We start from the raw sequence: 15859 nt of genomic DNA on the forward strand, positions 1-15859 counted from the left end.
TTACGTGGGCGGGAGTTAACGACACGGCCACACCGAACTGCGGGGCAGGCAGGGACATGTGGGGCCGCTGTCTGTTCAGCCATGACTCTGTTTCTGAAGGAGAGGACAGAGGTGGCTGCCCAACTATCGGTCTAAGTCACGCCAGGTGTTTGCAGATGAAAACAATTGAAAGGCCAAGTCTCACTTGAGTGCATGCAAGGTGGGGGGTGAGGTGGGGGGAAAGCCACATCGTAAGGGAGAAGCGCTGGTGAGCAGACCTACGCGTAGTCTGGCGCGGAGGTACCTGACGATGTCACCTGAGCTCAGCCGGAACTACACTCCCTACAGGTCCCTTCCCGACGTGGCTCCCAGCCCGGGTGGCCAGGGGAGCAAGGCGGCCGTGCAGCAGCAGCCTTTACTCTGAGGGTGGGTGCAGGACCGCCCTCTGCTGCTCTTCCGCCCACTCACCTGTTTCCCGGGGCGGCAGCCTGCGGCTTCTCAGCAAATGCCCCACGTCCTCTTTCAGATTCTCCAAATCCTCGGCTGAGCGCCAGCTAGCTCCCTGTGCGTGACCCTGCACGGAGGCTGGAGGCTGTGGGAGACAGGGTGAGCTCCAGTTGGCCTTGCAGGTCCCAGCTTTTCTTTACCTTAACCTTGAGGTTTGTCAGCCTCGGCACTGTTGCTACTTTAAGCCAAGTGACTCTTTGTTGTGCGGGGCTGTCCTGTGCCTCGTGGGGTGTGTAGCAGCATCCCTGGCCTCTTCTCCCTAGGTGCCGGTAGCAATCGTCACCACAGTTGTGAGAATCCAGACTGTCTCCAGGCGTTGTCAGATGTCTCCTGGGGGGCAGATCACCCCAGTTGAGGACCGCTGTCTTTACAGCCAGGTTTTCGTCCCAGTTCCTCACCTTGCAACCTATAGCAACCTCAGGCCCACCTTTGCCTGCAGAGGCCTATGACTCAGAGACTCGCTGAGACCTCACCACCAATTCCCACAGTCACAGAGTCTAACCCCACAATCTGTCCCTTATCCCCTATTCCTCATAGCTGTTCTGCTCATGTCTGCACTATAACTTTCATGGGCCCTTTCTTCCATAAAAAATAGAAAATAAAAGATAAAAAACCAGTATGTTAATGCTATTTTGGTATAAAACCAAATATTATGTAGGATTTATTATTATATATCATTACTATACTTATGTTAATTAAAATGAAAGCCTTTGTGGGCCCCTTGCGAGTAAGGTGAGCCCGGGGCATTGTGTGTTTCGTGGAGGCGTCGCCTGGGGCTTGCAAGGTTCTTTCCCCCCAAGCCTGACTAACAGGTGCACTCATGGCAGTCCCACAATTATCTTCTTTGTCATCAGAACAAAAACACATGCAGCAGTGATTTGCTTCTTTCAAGACCATCCTGAGTTCAGAGCAGTAACTCCAAGCACTTGATGCTGCAGTCAATGGGAGCAGAGACAAACTGGGCGAGGGCCCTCCATGGTCTGCCTTTCAGCCTACTGGCTGGGTCAATAGAAATGATAGTTGCTGTTTAGGGAATTCAGGGCAAAAGATGAGTGTGAAATAAAACTCCCTTTTAAAAACACATCAAAGAAAACAAGTGGGTCTCAAGGTGAAATTGTAGACATGTGTTTCCTATGTATTTTCCATTAGATTGTTAATAATCGGATATAAATCATCCAGTGCACTCAGATGGGCCAGTCCCGGGGTCCCTCTCCCCACCGGGTGACGGCTGTTTCTCATTAGCTTGGAGCCCGCTGCCCTGATGAACAATAGGCGCCTCTCCGGGTCCGTGGAGGACAGGAAATTAAGCCATCAGGCTTCTTGCCTATTATTCCCACGCTTTCCTCAAGCTGTAAATCCATCAAGTGTGAAAGGCAGAAATATAAATTGGGGCCAAATAGGAGGGAGTTGGAGATGGCTTTATTCCACACCTTTCTTAGAAAGTTTGTCCACAAATGTTCAATATTCACTCTGGAAATAACATACCCCCTCTACAGCAGATGTTCTATAGATGGGGACCACTGTAGATGTTAGGAAGTTTGTATCAAAGCACCAAATATTTCCTTTAGCAAGAACACTGCTGTTACGTATGGAAATTTCAGAAAGCCATTTTGAGTCAAACAACCAAACTAAAGGAAGCAGAGTTTAAGATAAATGTTAGGAAAATTGTGTAAAACCTTATATCAAAACCCTCGGCACTGTCAAAAAGCAAGATTTCTGAATCCAATGAATAGCTGAAGAAGAAAATTCAATTGCACTTTTTCAGTTTGTCTGCCAATTTTATAGCACTTCATTTAAAATGGAATCTCTAAAGAATCCATTCAAATTAGCTTTACAGTTTTCCCCAAAGAATCCGCTTTAAAATAAATTGAACTGGAGCACGTGACATAAGAAGTGAGCATAAAATTCATGTTAACTAGTACAAAGGAAAAAACTTCTCATAATAAGGAAACAAATAATCTCACATGACTGAGCTAAAAATAGTCTTCAGATTGTCAGTTTCAAAATTGAACAAAAATAGGGAGCATTGTTACAATAGTGATATGGCACATTTCCTCCTAATGAAATGGCCTTGAATTTTGTCATAAATTCCCGAAAGAGGATCCTCTGGGCAAAAAGAAAATACCAGACATGAGTTGCTTTCCTAAATAGAGTGACAGCAATGCAAATGCCGTCCAGCTGGGACTGAGCAGCCTTGGCTGGTGACTTCGTTCCTAAAGACAGGGCAGAGCTGGCGTGAAACATGGTGAGAGAGAACGCAGTCCTTCAGAATCTGCTGCCCCCTGTTTAGTAAACAGCTTGTGCTGCAGTATTTGCTTTATTTTGATCAGGTATATTGAGCATAAATATTGGTTTGAAATCTCTTTATAAAGCTTATTAGGGCTCTTAATTAAGCTCCCTGAGGATTGGGACAACAGCTTCTGTGACTCGGTAACCACCAGTATCCATCCCACCATCTGACACACAGTGGGAATCCCATAGATGTTAGAGGGAGGAACATTAGAATGAATAAATCAATTAATTAATCGATTGTTTAAATCAGATTAAACTTAGTTGTTTTTTTTTAATTATGCCTTTTGAAAAATTTCACAGTTAAGTTGGGAAATGTACCGTTGGTTTAATGAAGGAGAGGATGGTTGGGTTGTGGTTAACTTTTTTTTTTCCTCTGTTGATATCAGAAAACAACTACTTTGGTTTATTACCAAAGAAGGCTTGAGGGAGATTCTTTGAGGCCTTTCCTGAAAGTACAGGAGAAGTTAATCTTAATGGGACCCAGTATGTTGGAATTTAGCTATGTCTTGAATATGGGCCAGCCTCTCTTTCCACAATACCCATTTGGGCTACCTTGCTTTTTCCTCTCTGCTCACTCAGCATAGCTTGATAAAGACTGTGTTTTATTTCCTGTCACCTTACCCACCCTTCCGAGTTCTTCAATCCACCCATGCTTTGGTCTATCCATCTATCTGATCATCTGTCCATCAGATATTTAGGGCTACAGTGATGAGCAATAGTACGAGCTAACATTTAGTGAGTGCTTGCACCATGTCTGGTAGTGTTATTAACAATTTATGCTAACTAACTCATTTAATCATCCCAACACTTCTACGAAGGATGTACTACCATAATCCACCCTTAACATTCAAGGCAGCTGAGGCACAGCAAGATTAAACACCCGGTCCAAGACACTACCACTTAAGAAGAAGGAAAGTCAAGATTTGAACCAAGAGAGTGGCTTCTAGAACCACCAGTCGGCTGCACTCATCAGGCAGATATGGTCTTGGCCTTCATAAACTCTACATACTAATTCTAAATTAAACAGCATTTAAACAAATAATTAAGTCATTTAAACTGTAACAACTGCTTTGAAGAAAAACTATAGGTGTTATCAGACTAGGTAAGAGGGACATACATGTAGCCTGGTCTGAAGAATTCAGGAAGGCCTCGCTGCTGAGGAAGTTGGGTCGAGACATGAATGGTGGGTAGGTGGTGAAGCATAAGCAGGAAAGAGTGTTTCAAGCAGAACAGCAGGTGCAGGGGAAAGAGGCATCTGGGTTGAGGAAGAAAAGCTAGGCAAGGGGCCGTTGGTGTCTACTGATGTCAACATGATCAAAACGCAGCTCAAACCTGGGCCTCCTCCAGCGCTCTCCATCCCGTTGTCTTGCACCTTGTTAACACAGTTGTGAAAGTCAGACATCCAGGAGACAACCTTGTCATCCTCAGCCTCACCCAGCAAAGCTAATCCGTCACCCACTTCTGTCATCCAGTGCCACTGTATTTAACCCGTTGTCCCCACTGGTCTAGCAAATCCACTTGTTTCTTTCTGATCCCACCCTAACGCTTGAATCCAAGCCACTTTCATTTCTTGCTTGGATGTCTGCAGCTTTCTTGTGTACCCAACGCTCTTCCAGAATGCACTCCAGAACCCCTCCCATCCATCCTCCACACTGCAGCCAGACTAATACTTTCCAAAGGCGAATCTGGTCATGTCATCTCTGCCCTCACTTAAAAACCTCCGGTGGTCTCCCATTGCTCTTGGGAAACAGACAAAAGGTCTAGAGGGCCTTGCATGGCCTGGCCACCCTCTGTAACGTCAGCGTCCTCCTGGGCCCTGGGCTGTGCCTCTCCGCTCCTCAGCCACCACCATCTGCCTCCCCTTGGTTTCTGCTCCCTGCCATGACCCTCCCACGGGGCAGCTTGGCAGTGCTCTTCCCTCTCCTGGAATGCCCTGGCCCTCCACTTTGTTTACTTAGCCCTTAGTCATCCTTTAGATTCCCATTTAATCCGTGCTTGGGTATGTGACCTGTCCCCATTAATATCTCTGTCTGAACCAGTCACTCCTCCGTTATGGCTGAATTGTGTCCCCCTAAATTCCTACCTTGAAGCTCTAACTCCCAGTACCCAGAAAGTGACTGTGTTTGGAGATAGGGCCTTTAAAGAGGTAATTAAGTAAGAATGAGGTTGTTAGGCTGGGCCCTAATCCAATATGACTGGTGTCCTTGTGAGAAGAGGAAATCTGGACACAGACATGCACATGCACAGAGGAAAGACCAGGTGGGGACACCGTGGGAAGGCTGCCATCTGCAAGCCAAGGACAGAGGCCTCCAACAAGACCAAGCCTGCTGATGCCTTGATCCTGGACTTCTAGCCTCTGGAATAGTGAGGCAATAAATTTCTGTTGTTTAAGTTGCCCAGTTGGTGGTCTTCTGTTACGGCAGCCCTAGCAGACTAATACATTCTCTTTCATAGAAACCGACATAGTTGCAAGTTAGCTTTCATTCCATGGTTTGCTTGCTGGCACCCTGATAAGAATGCAAGCTCTGTCAGGACAGGAACTGGATGGTATCACCAGAGCTGGCACGCAGGTGCGGGTGTAGTAGGTGCTCCATAAATACTTGGTGTGTGAGTGAATGAATGCACAAGTAACATCATGAGTGAGTGGATGAAGACACACAGGGAGGAAACAGTAGTTACACAGTGGTTTTATCTTTGGGAAGATTCACTGTGGGCCTGGGTTGCATCTAGAAGCAAGGGCACCTTGTATTGGCTAATACTGGGTATTAACATGCATTTATGTAATTTCACTAGATCCAGTGAATTCCCGGAATTTCAAGTTTTTAGTCCCTCAGAGAAACACTGTTCAGTGAAATTTAATCTCATGGATTTTATTTTTAAAGAGGCAAATATCTCTCTAGGGTAAAAAAAAGATAATTCTAAGAGTCATAAATCCAACATCTTTGCAATTAGAAGAAAATATCTTGTTTATATCAAACCACATTGATTAAGGGCACGCCTGTTTTCAGCTTGGAAAACGTCCTTGCTGGTTTCTACCAGGGCAATGACACAGTGAGAGCAGCTCGGAACTGCCACACGGGAGGGAGGGTGGAGCCCACGTGAGCATTTCTGTCGAAGTCTTAAGAGGAGTCCTCTTTTCTGAGAAACTCATTATTCACTTAATTATTCATTCTGTTTATTTACTGTATAGTTATTACACATAAATATGGTGCAAATCCCCAGAATCCTCAAACACCAGATGCCAGTTTCCCTCTGCAATCCCAAAAGACATAGCCAAGCCATCACTGTGAGAATTAAAACAACAACAACTAAAACCCAATTAAAATTGTGCCAGCATGTTCATTTCCAAAATAAAAACTCTGCAAATGAATAAGCTTTTAGTCACTCCCCTGACTGCTTCTGCAAAAGAGCACACACAAAAAACTTTAAACTCAAACTGGCATATAATTAGTATTTAAATCACAGCTACAATGAACTCCATATCCGCACAGAAAGGGCATTGGCTAAGTCAACTTCATATTATTTCTCCCATTTTCAAAATCAAATGATTGAAGAAAACAGCGTTTGCTTTTCAGAATTTTGACATGTCTGGCAAAGCCCAGTGATGGTGGAGGAAGAAGCCAAGACAGCAACATGATAGTTGGGGTCTTGGAATCTGTAGGTTACACAACCTCTTCCTCCCAATGACATGAGGGGGGCTCACAGCCAAGTGTATCTCACCTACCTGAGCATATAGCGGGTGAACCTGCAGCCCATGCTCTTTGAACAAAGCCCAACAGAGCACAGGTGGTACCAAGGGGAAAGGAGGCAGTCTCCTTCAAGAAATTGTTGGGGGTGCAGAGAGAACCACACGACTGCGGGCAGCGCAGGGCTCGCCGCTGGGACGGAGGATGTGTGTGGGTGTGTGTGGAGGAGGAGGAGAGGCGGGGTGAATGTGTGTAAGTGTTTACAAGTCACCAATTCTCTGATGATACTGGCTCCATGAAGAGCCAAGTGGACTTTTAGATGAGCGTGTGACTATGGTCACTTGAGGAGAGAGTCACAGTGTGATGGGGAGATCTGTCTGGTCCACAACACCCACACCAACAGCACAGTGTGCCCGGTGAGGGGAGGTCACTGTGAGACCCGAGGTGACCTCAGAGATGCAGGGAAGTGAGTACATTTCTGGAAGTATGGGAAGCTCTCCTGGAGGGGCCAGAGGCCTGCAGGGTCTCCCCTAACCTGGAGCTTGGGCCTGAAAGTCCAGGGGTCTCGGTTCTCAGGGCTAAGGTTATAAGGACCGGCTCAGGAGTCAGACTCTCCAGGTTCAAACCCCAGGTCTGCCACTCTCCTTCACTTTTCTGTGCTTATCCCCCTTCCTGAGAATAAGGATAACGCCTCCGTCTTATGGTTGCCAGAAGAATTAAATGTGGCAGTGCCAATGAAGTCCTTAAGCAGTGTCCGCCAATGGTGGGCAGTACACTAAACGCTGGTTCTTACCATCAGTGCTGGTAAGTTCCAGTCCACATGGCGATTTATCACAGGACTAAGCTTTGCGGTAACCCTGTTTTTTTTCTACTTTTTATTTCTAAGGCAGCTGATAGAACTGTTTGTTTTACTCTTGAGCAACAAGAATGTTGCTATTCCTGGGGCTCAGATTAAAATAAGTTCATCGCCTCCAGTCCCACAGAGCCTCATGGCCATTTTTGTTACCTGTTGCAAATGTTTTCCAGTCATGTAGCCTAATTTGGAGCCTTTTTGCTGAGAAGGCAGAAACATTTGCTAATCTCTTCGGCAACCACAGTGTAAAGTATCAGGCCCAACAAAGCACAAAAGGTCTTCATTAATAAAATACGGAATAGGAATCCTGCGTAATATTTCATTATTGCTTTCTTATTAACATAACATGGATAATCTGTTGCTGCTTTAAGTATTCCTGGGCATGAAAGCCTCGTATATCAAGTTATGGCTCAAAATAGATATATTAAACAGTTACACCCATGATATCATGAAAGAAACGTGGTAGAACTGAGAAAATCAATTAAAATTAAAATAAAATCATTCTTTCTGCCTTATGCTTCAGTTTTCAAAGCAGCTGCTCTTTTAGGTGAGCACTGACTTTTTACCTCGCTATCAGAGGTCTACAGTCAAGTGCGTGCACCCCAGCCCCTTCCCTCCTGATGGGCATTTCAAGTTGAGTTGCTCTGGTGTCTTCTCTTGGAGGCGGGGAGGGTGCCAGCGGAGATGAGGAAGTAGGGGCAGAGGGAGTGGAAGGTTAGGGGTGTGGCTTCTGAGTTCACAGTCACTGCTAGTCAGGTACCGGGGACAGTAAGACGGCAGTGTGCTCATAAGACATAAAAACATTGAACTAGAAGATTCCTTAGAGATCAGCTAATCAATCATTTCCCAAAGTATAATCCATGGAACATTAGTTCCTTAAGACAGCTCCTTCTCTACACACACACAGTTACACTGCGCATCAAATAAGTCCGAGAACCTCGGCGTCCTACCCGTTCCGCGGAGTGCCATAATGGACTGAATCGTGCTAGAGTTTCCGTGAACTTCTAGGCTAAGAAAATACCCACGTATCATCCCTAATGACCAAGCATTTCCTGAGCTTCCTTGGCCACCGCACTCTTTGTTCACATAACACTTACTTCCGTATAACAGGTAATTAGCAATCTTATCTAAGTCAACCTCCTCATTGAAACTGATGAAGAAGAGGAAATTGAGACCCAGGAGAAGTGCCTGACTTGCCACCGAGCATAAGAGGGAGGACTGAGTGGAGAGAGAATTCAAATCTTCTGATTGTCCGCTCCATATCACACCACCTCTCAGAGAGATCTCCCTCCCATTCATCAGTGCACACAGTGCCAGACACTCAGGACACAAAGATAAAATACAGTCCTGGCTTCGAAGAGCTCCTGATCCAGAGTTGGAGATGGAACTGGAACGCGAAGAGAACTGTTAAGTGACCGCCATGGGCGTCCAGAGGAGAATGTGACTAATCTAAAGGAGGTAGGAGTTAGTCATCACACAGGAGGTGATGTCGGCATGGAGCCTTGACGGGTGACCAGGAGTCTGCCTCAGAATGTTTTTCTCTCCTTCAGTCCCTTTCTGAGGAGTCCCCATGGTAGAAGCTCCCTTGTGTGGGATAATATTTACATAAATCACCACAGGGCTCTGTCTCCTGACTGGATCAGGATCGGGGCCCCAGAGCAGTCAATCCTAAGGTTGGCCAGCACCCTACAGGAGTGTTTAGGGAGTGTGTCCAACAGAACTTGGTGCAACGATGGAAATGTGCTCTTTGACACCATTCATTATGGCAGCCACCAATCACATGTAGCTACTGAACACCTGAAATATGGTACTGGATATGGCTATTCAGTGAAGAACTGAATTTTTATTTAATTTTGATTAGTTAAAAATTAAATTTAAATAGCCACATGCGCTGGTGGCTTTAGACAGCACAGCATTAGACTGATGAACAGATTTACCTTGTGATTCCAATTTAAAATAGAAGCTGGTTTAGATTTATGATTTTAAGTTGAAATCTGAGTTTACAAATACTATCGAAATATTTAAGAGAATAAAGACATCAGATTATAGAGTTTAATTAATTATACTTAAAAATGTATTTAAGTACATGGGAAGATGTATTTGTTCATTGGAGAACTTGGACTTAAAAGAAAATTGACTCAAGGATTTGAAAACATTCAGAATAATCCTCTCACCACAGTGCAACTAGTGAGAAATCAATAACAAAAACTAGAAAGAGCCACAACTCTTGAAAATTTAACAACTTATCTCTGAATAGCTCACGTGTCAAAGGAAAAAACCACAACAGAAATTAGAAAATATTTTGAAGAAAATGATAATGAAGATAAGACATATCAAAATGCATGAGATGCAGCTAAAGCAGGACTACAGGACATTTACAGTCTTAAATATAAGTATGAGAAGAGAAAAAAGGCTGAAAATCAGTACGATATTTGTCTTTCTCTGTCGATTTATTTCACTTAGCATAGTGCCCTCAAGATTCATCTATGTCATCATAAATGGCAGGCTTTCCTTCTTTTTTATGGCTGAATAATATTCCATTGTGTACATACAGATATATCTCCTATTTCCTTTATCCATTCATCCATCTGTGGACACTTAAGTTGTTTCCACGTCTTGACTATATTGACATCATAACAGGCCTTTTGAGACGGGCCATACCTGTGGGTTTTCTCAGTGCTGTGAGGAATTAGGAAGTTCAAAAGTAGTATAAAAGGCTTTCATTTCAATAGGTCCAAAGATAAGGTATTTCTTTCTTTGAAATGTATATTGCAAGCAAAATACAGGAAAGCTGGGTACTTTTTTTTTTTCTCGCTTTTTTGAAGGTTTTCCAAATGCAATTCAAAAGCAGATATATGAGGTCTCTTCCTTGTTAGAAATCAACCCACATCATATACCAGGCTGTGAACACACTTCCCTATGGCAAAAGCCTGACCCTGGGGGACACTGCTGAGAATTCAGAGAGTCCTATAAAGGCGCCATTAAGTGATGGTCTTCCATCTTCTGCTAATGTATCCTATAACATTATTTTGAAAAGCTAGGTAATTCTCTAACACATCTATAATTTTATTATAAATTTAAATAGCAAAGGACACAATTTCCACATACAGGAATATCTAAAAATTTTTTAAATAAACTTTTATTTTAGAACAGTTTTAGATTTATGAAAACCCCCCCCAAAAACTGACAATAGTACAGATTTCCCATACACCTCACACCCAGTTCTAGTATTAACATCTTACATTAGTATCCTACATTTGTTATAATTAATGAAACAATGTTGATACGTTATTATTAACCAAATCCCATGCTTTATTCAGTTTTCCAGGGTTTTTACCTAATGCCTTTTTCCTGTTCCAGGATCCCATCCCAGCTATCACATTACATTTCACTGTCATGTCTCCTCGGGCTCCTCTTGGCCGTGACACTTCTCAGGCATTCCTCGTTTTGGACTTTGACGGTTTTGAGAATTACTGGTCAGGTATTTTGTAGAATGTCTCTGAACTGGGATTTGTCAACCGTTTTGACTGCGATTGGACTGAGGTTGTGGGTTTGGGGGAGGAAAGCCTGAGGGGTTCAGTGTCTTTTCATCCCATACATAAGGGTACATAGTATCAGCATGATTTCTCACTGTTGATATTGACCTTCATCATTTGGCTGAAGCAGTGATTGCCAGGTTGTTCTATCCCCTACTTCCATGTGGTACTTTCTGGAAGACGGTCACCATATGCTGTTCCCCCGTAAGGAATGGAAACTTATGTTCCATCTCTTTGAGGGCAGAGTACCTTCATAAATTATTTGAAATTTTCCTGCAAAGGAGATTTGTCTCAATTCCTCCATTTATCTATTTATTCAATCATTTATTTGAATCAGTATGGACTCATGGATATTTATTTTATCCTTTGGGTTATAATCCAATATTACTTTATTTTGTTACTCAAACTGTTCTAGCTTTGGGCACTTGAAGCTCTCCCGTTGGTTCTCGTGTCCCTTTGACATACCCTTACTGAAGTGAGTCTTTTTTTTCTTTTTAAATTTAAATTTTGGTTTTGTTTTGTTTTTTGAGCACTTCCTCACTTTCTGGCACTACAAGGTGATCCAGGCTCATCCTGTATATTTTGCCACACACTAAAAAAAGTCCCTGGGATTTACCTAGTCAACCCTCTCCCACCAAAAGAAAAACATCTCTGATAATCATTGGTCTTCTAGTCATCACTATAGTTTTGCCTTTTCCAGAATGTCATATTGGTACCGTACAGGATGCAGCCTTTTCACACTGGCTTCTTTCGCTTAGAAATACACATTTAAGGTTCACCTTAATGTGTATTTTGTGGGTTAATATCTCATTTCTTTTTATCACTGGATAATAATTCCATTATATGGCTGCACCACATTTTGTTTATCCACTCATCTCCTAAAGGGCATCTTAAGTTGCTTCAAGTTTTGGGTGATGATGAATAAAGTTGGTATAAACATTCATGTGCAAGTTTCTGTGTGAAGAGGAGCTTTCAGATCAGTTGAGTAAATACATAGGAGCATGAATGCTGGATCATTTGGGAAGACTATGCTTAGCTTTGTAAGAAACTGTCAAACTGTCTTCTGAAGTGGCTGTACCATTTTGCAATCCCACCAGCAATGAATGAGTAGAAATGACTGAACTGAAACTTAAATGAGAGGGAGGAGGAGGAGGAAGAAAAAGGGGAAGGAGAGGAGGAGGAGAAGAACAGAATGAGACACATGTCAGATAACACCATCAGTATAACATATGTATAACTGGATTCTGGGAGGACATTCTCTTTAAAGACTGTGGTAAAAGAAGCATTTGTAGAGAAAATGGCCAAGAAGTTTCCATATTTGATTAAATGCATACAGCGTCCTGGAATTTTGGTTTCTATTTGTAGTGCAGGGGAGGGTGGAATCTGCTGATACAAACTTGGATATCAGTTAAAAAGCAGGTGAGATAGAACCCTGGGTGGCTCAGTGTATGTAGTTCTGTTTATGCATGTGATAGGGATAGCAGAAACAAAGGAAACAAAGAGTGAAGGGAGGGAGGAACCGAGGGAGGGAAGGGAAAAGGGGAAAATAAAGACAGAAATGAGCAAAAGTCATCCCACAAGCAGTCCAGTATAAGTAGTAGTAGGGAAAGCCTGGTAAAGAAACTGACTCAAGCACTATTTCTGCCATGTTTAACCTTGGAAACATCATTTAAAATCAAGGTTGGCTTCCTTCTTTAAAACAAAGATGACTAAACTTGGCTTCTACTCTATAGTGACTGTCATTATGATAATACTTGTGATGTATTTCCAGACCCTTGGTCAATTTTTTCCTATAAATACAATATTATTGCAATTGTTCTTCCTAATGAATATACTATAACAAACCTAACTGTTCGTTCTCCTTTGAAGTTTTTTCTCCTCTCAAGGATCAGTAAACCATAAAATAGGGAGTATATTTGAATTTCAGTTTATGTTTTCATATACATTAAACTGCATCTTCTGTGAAGTTAATGTTCTTTTTGATACACATTTCTGAGCATTTAACCAATTTATCAATCTAAGAGAAATTTAGATTGAACACTTTGTATTTCATTATGTTAAATTGTTTTAAGCCACTTTTCAATCCATGTGGTCATGCCAATTTAAATTTGTTTTGTAAGAAAGGTCACTTTGTGAGCTGCTATCCTGAATGCCATTAAACTTTCATTTGTGTGTGTTTTAACTGTCTAATCCTGCAGTTCTAAACAGATTTCTCAAAAGTTACAGGCCAAGAAAAAGGAAAGCAACTAACTGTTTTTATTAACCCTAAATTACAGTTCCGTAAAGTGAAGTACCAGGTAGCATGATTGTTGAAAAAAGCTGTTTAGAATTTACACACATGAGTGAGTGCTGCCCAATGAGAATGCACGTCTATTTCAAAAATGCTTCCATTGTTCAGAGCATTTCTAGAAATCCTCTTTGAAAACTGTCTTCAGAGCTGGCAGCACATTTTAAAGGGTATTGTCTCTGGTGGCAAATCTTTTGTCTTTTGAATGTGGATTTGATTAATAACCCAAAGTAATTGGGGTTAGGCTTGGGGATGGGTAAGATGGGAGTTAATACTTAATATCTAACACGTGATAGATGCTTGACCTGGGATGGCCAATGAATCTGGCTAAACTCATTTTGAATCAAAAACATAGTGTGACCGAAGAATATGGGCCAGTGTCATAGAAGATCCTCTCACTGGAGGTGATGTAGCCTAACAAGTTCTCTGTGTTGAGTCGGGCTGACAGGTTTGGATCACCACCCTGACACTCCGCCCATCCCCATCACGTGGCCCGAGCCAAGTTACTTAGATCCTCTGAGACTGTTTCCTCATTTCTGAAAGAGGATGCTAATATTCATCTCAATTTTCAAGAACAAAATAAAGTAAAAATATTTTTAAAACCCTAGCATAATTGGCCCCCCTTTCCCCCTTTGAAGGTGACAACTGTGAAGGAAAAAATATTAAGATGACGGTGGTCCAATATGTTTTTTTAAGTGGAATTTTATCTTATGGTTTTATTTTCCTATTATCTCATCAGATGTGAATTCCAAGGTTATTTGTTACTTTTTCATTTGGGGCAAAGATCTAGTTGTCATTTTGGTGTTTTGAGGCTAAGGGACTCTGTGTGTGTGTGTGTGTGTGTGTGTGTGTGTGTGTGTGTGTGTGTGTGTGACCTGGTGGTGGGATGGTATGGCAGAGGCAGTTGTGAAAGATAAAGCTGAACAGAGAAGTTGAGACCAGATCATAGAGGGCTTTGAATGGCATATTAAGGATTTAGACATGACCCGACAGAAAAGGTGGCTACAAAAGCTTCTGAGAAGAAACAATTCTATCTTTGCTTTGTGAAGATAACTGACACGCTGGACTAAATTTATGACATTGGGGTCTGGTTTTTACTTATCGGCACATCCTTTACTCATCTTTACACCAATGGAGAGAAGAACATATGGCCAGATGGATGGATGAGAGTGGGCAGGGAGATCACGACGGGATGGAAGAAAATGTCATGTAAGTCTTTGCGGATGTAGACTCAAAGGATGTGGTGACTGACTGGATGTCAGGGGGAGATTTGAAAGGAACCCTGAGGCAGCTGGTTTGGATGACAACTAGGGGTGGGGGGTGGGGTGGATGCCATTAACAGAAACAGAAAACACAGAATGAGAAGCCAATTTTGGAAATTAGAGAAAACAATGAGTCTGATGTTAGTTCAATGAGCTTGTATTGAGGTGGAAATGTCCAACAGGCAAATGAAAACCACAGGTCTAGGTGGAGCTGAGATAAAAACTAAAGATAAGAGTTGTTTGTGGAGTCACACCCATAAAGGTGATAGCTGAAGTCTTGGAAACAGATGAAATCATCCTTGAAGAATGTGTTGATTAAGAAGATTGGCCAATTAGAGGACCTTCAAGAGTCTTAACTAACACTTAGGAGATGGTTGTAGAAGAAAGAGAAAAAGATAGTGGGGGTATATGGGCACAGAAATACCATGAGAAAGCAGTGCTATGAAGGCTAAAGAGAGAAGGACCCAGGAGAAAGGACAAGTGTGATGAGGTCTGAGAGGGGCTGGGGGGTTTGGCCATTGGTAGATCATTGGCCTCAGGGGAAGGTTGGAGCTGATTACAGTGACAGATCAAGTAGAGGTGGGGCTTTGGGGACAGAGAACTGGCTACAGCTTCCTCTTCCATCTTCAACTTCTTCTTCTTAGTCTCTTTAGAAGACTCTGTTCTCTGTTGCCCCAGTAAATGTTGATGTTACCTAGGACTCTGTCCTTGGCTCTGGGCTTGTAACAGTTAGGGTTCTCTTGGTTTCAAATAACAGAAAGCAACTCCAGCTGGCTTGAGCAGAAAGGTTTATTGGAAGGATACAGGGTTACCTCATAGGACCCAAAGGGTTATGACTGGGCCTTGTGTACAAGCTTTAGCCAGAAATCAAGCACCACAGGGATTCTCGAGCTGCCTCCTTGCTCTCCTCTTGGTGTCTATTTCATCTTCTGCTCTTGTTGCAAGCCAGCTGCCTTGGTTTTCCAGGCCATGTGGTGGCAAACACGTCTGCCACTTGCTCCTGAGTCACACCCACTCACTCGGCCAGAGGAGCGCTGCTGCGTCTCACTCAGTCTCCTGATGTCTCCAAGGGAAGAGGCTGAGTTGATCAACCTGCGTACATGGCCACCCTTGGGCCATTTAATTGAGGGCAGAACAGTAAGGTCACACTACAGACAGCATCGTGGCTTGGGGCAGGGACCTGGAAGTGAGAAGCTGGAGTGAAGCTCACAGGATGAGGATCTGGATGGGGCTTAGGGGAAGTGATAAGATGGGTGGTGACATGAGAAGCTTCTCACCTCCCGTCTCTTTTGTTCTGTGCTCTGCTCTGTGAACCTGGGCCCTCCTAGGCAGCAAATCCTAGAGGGGCTCTCCCTCCTTGAGAAGGTCCAGGCCATGCTGTTTTCTTCTAAAAAAGAAAATGGAATGGCTGTCCAGCTCTTATCAACTTCCCCTCCCTGTGGCCAGCCCGCAGCTCA

General features: G+C 43.2%; 1 protein-coding gene across 6 annotated transcripts in view; it reads right to left on the reverse strand.

Moving 5' to 3' along the window:
- Nucleotides 1–15859, reverse strand: part of EFCAB11 (EF-hand calcium binding domain 11) — a 152890-nt gene that overhangs the window by 6719 nt on the left and 130312 nt on the right. For 2 of the 6 annotated variants that reach the window (XR_010381054.1, XM_031454170.2), the window contains exon 7: nucleotides 15174–15789. The exons of 1 other annotated variant lie outside the window; for it this stretch is intronic. Coding sequence is in view for 1 of the 5 variants with exons in the window: in XM_031454170.2 (XP_031310030.1) it covers nucleotides 15741–15789 (49 nt within the window). In the remaining 4 variants the exon portion in view is untranslated. Of the gene's footprint in view, nucleotides 1–15173; nucleotides 15790–15859 lie in introns of those variants that run through there. 3 more of the 6 variants (XR_004137461.2, XR_004137460.2, XR_010381053.1) reach the window with 3 other exon arrangements.

This window comes from Camelus dromedarius, chromosome 5 (genome assembly GCF_036321535.1).
Source record: "Camelus dromedarius isolate mCamDro1 chromosome 5, mCamDro1.pat, whole genome shotgun sequence".
Taxonomy (NCBI): domain Eukaryota; kingdom Metazoa; phylum Chordata; class Mammalia; order Artiodactyla; family Camelidae; genus Camelus; species Camelus dromedarius.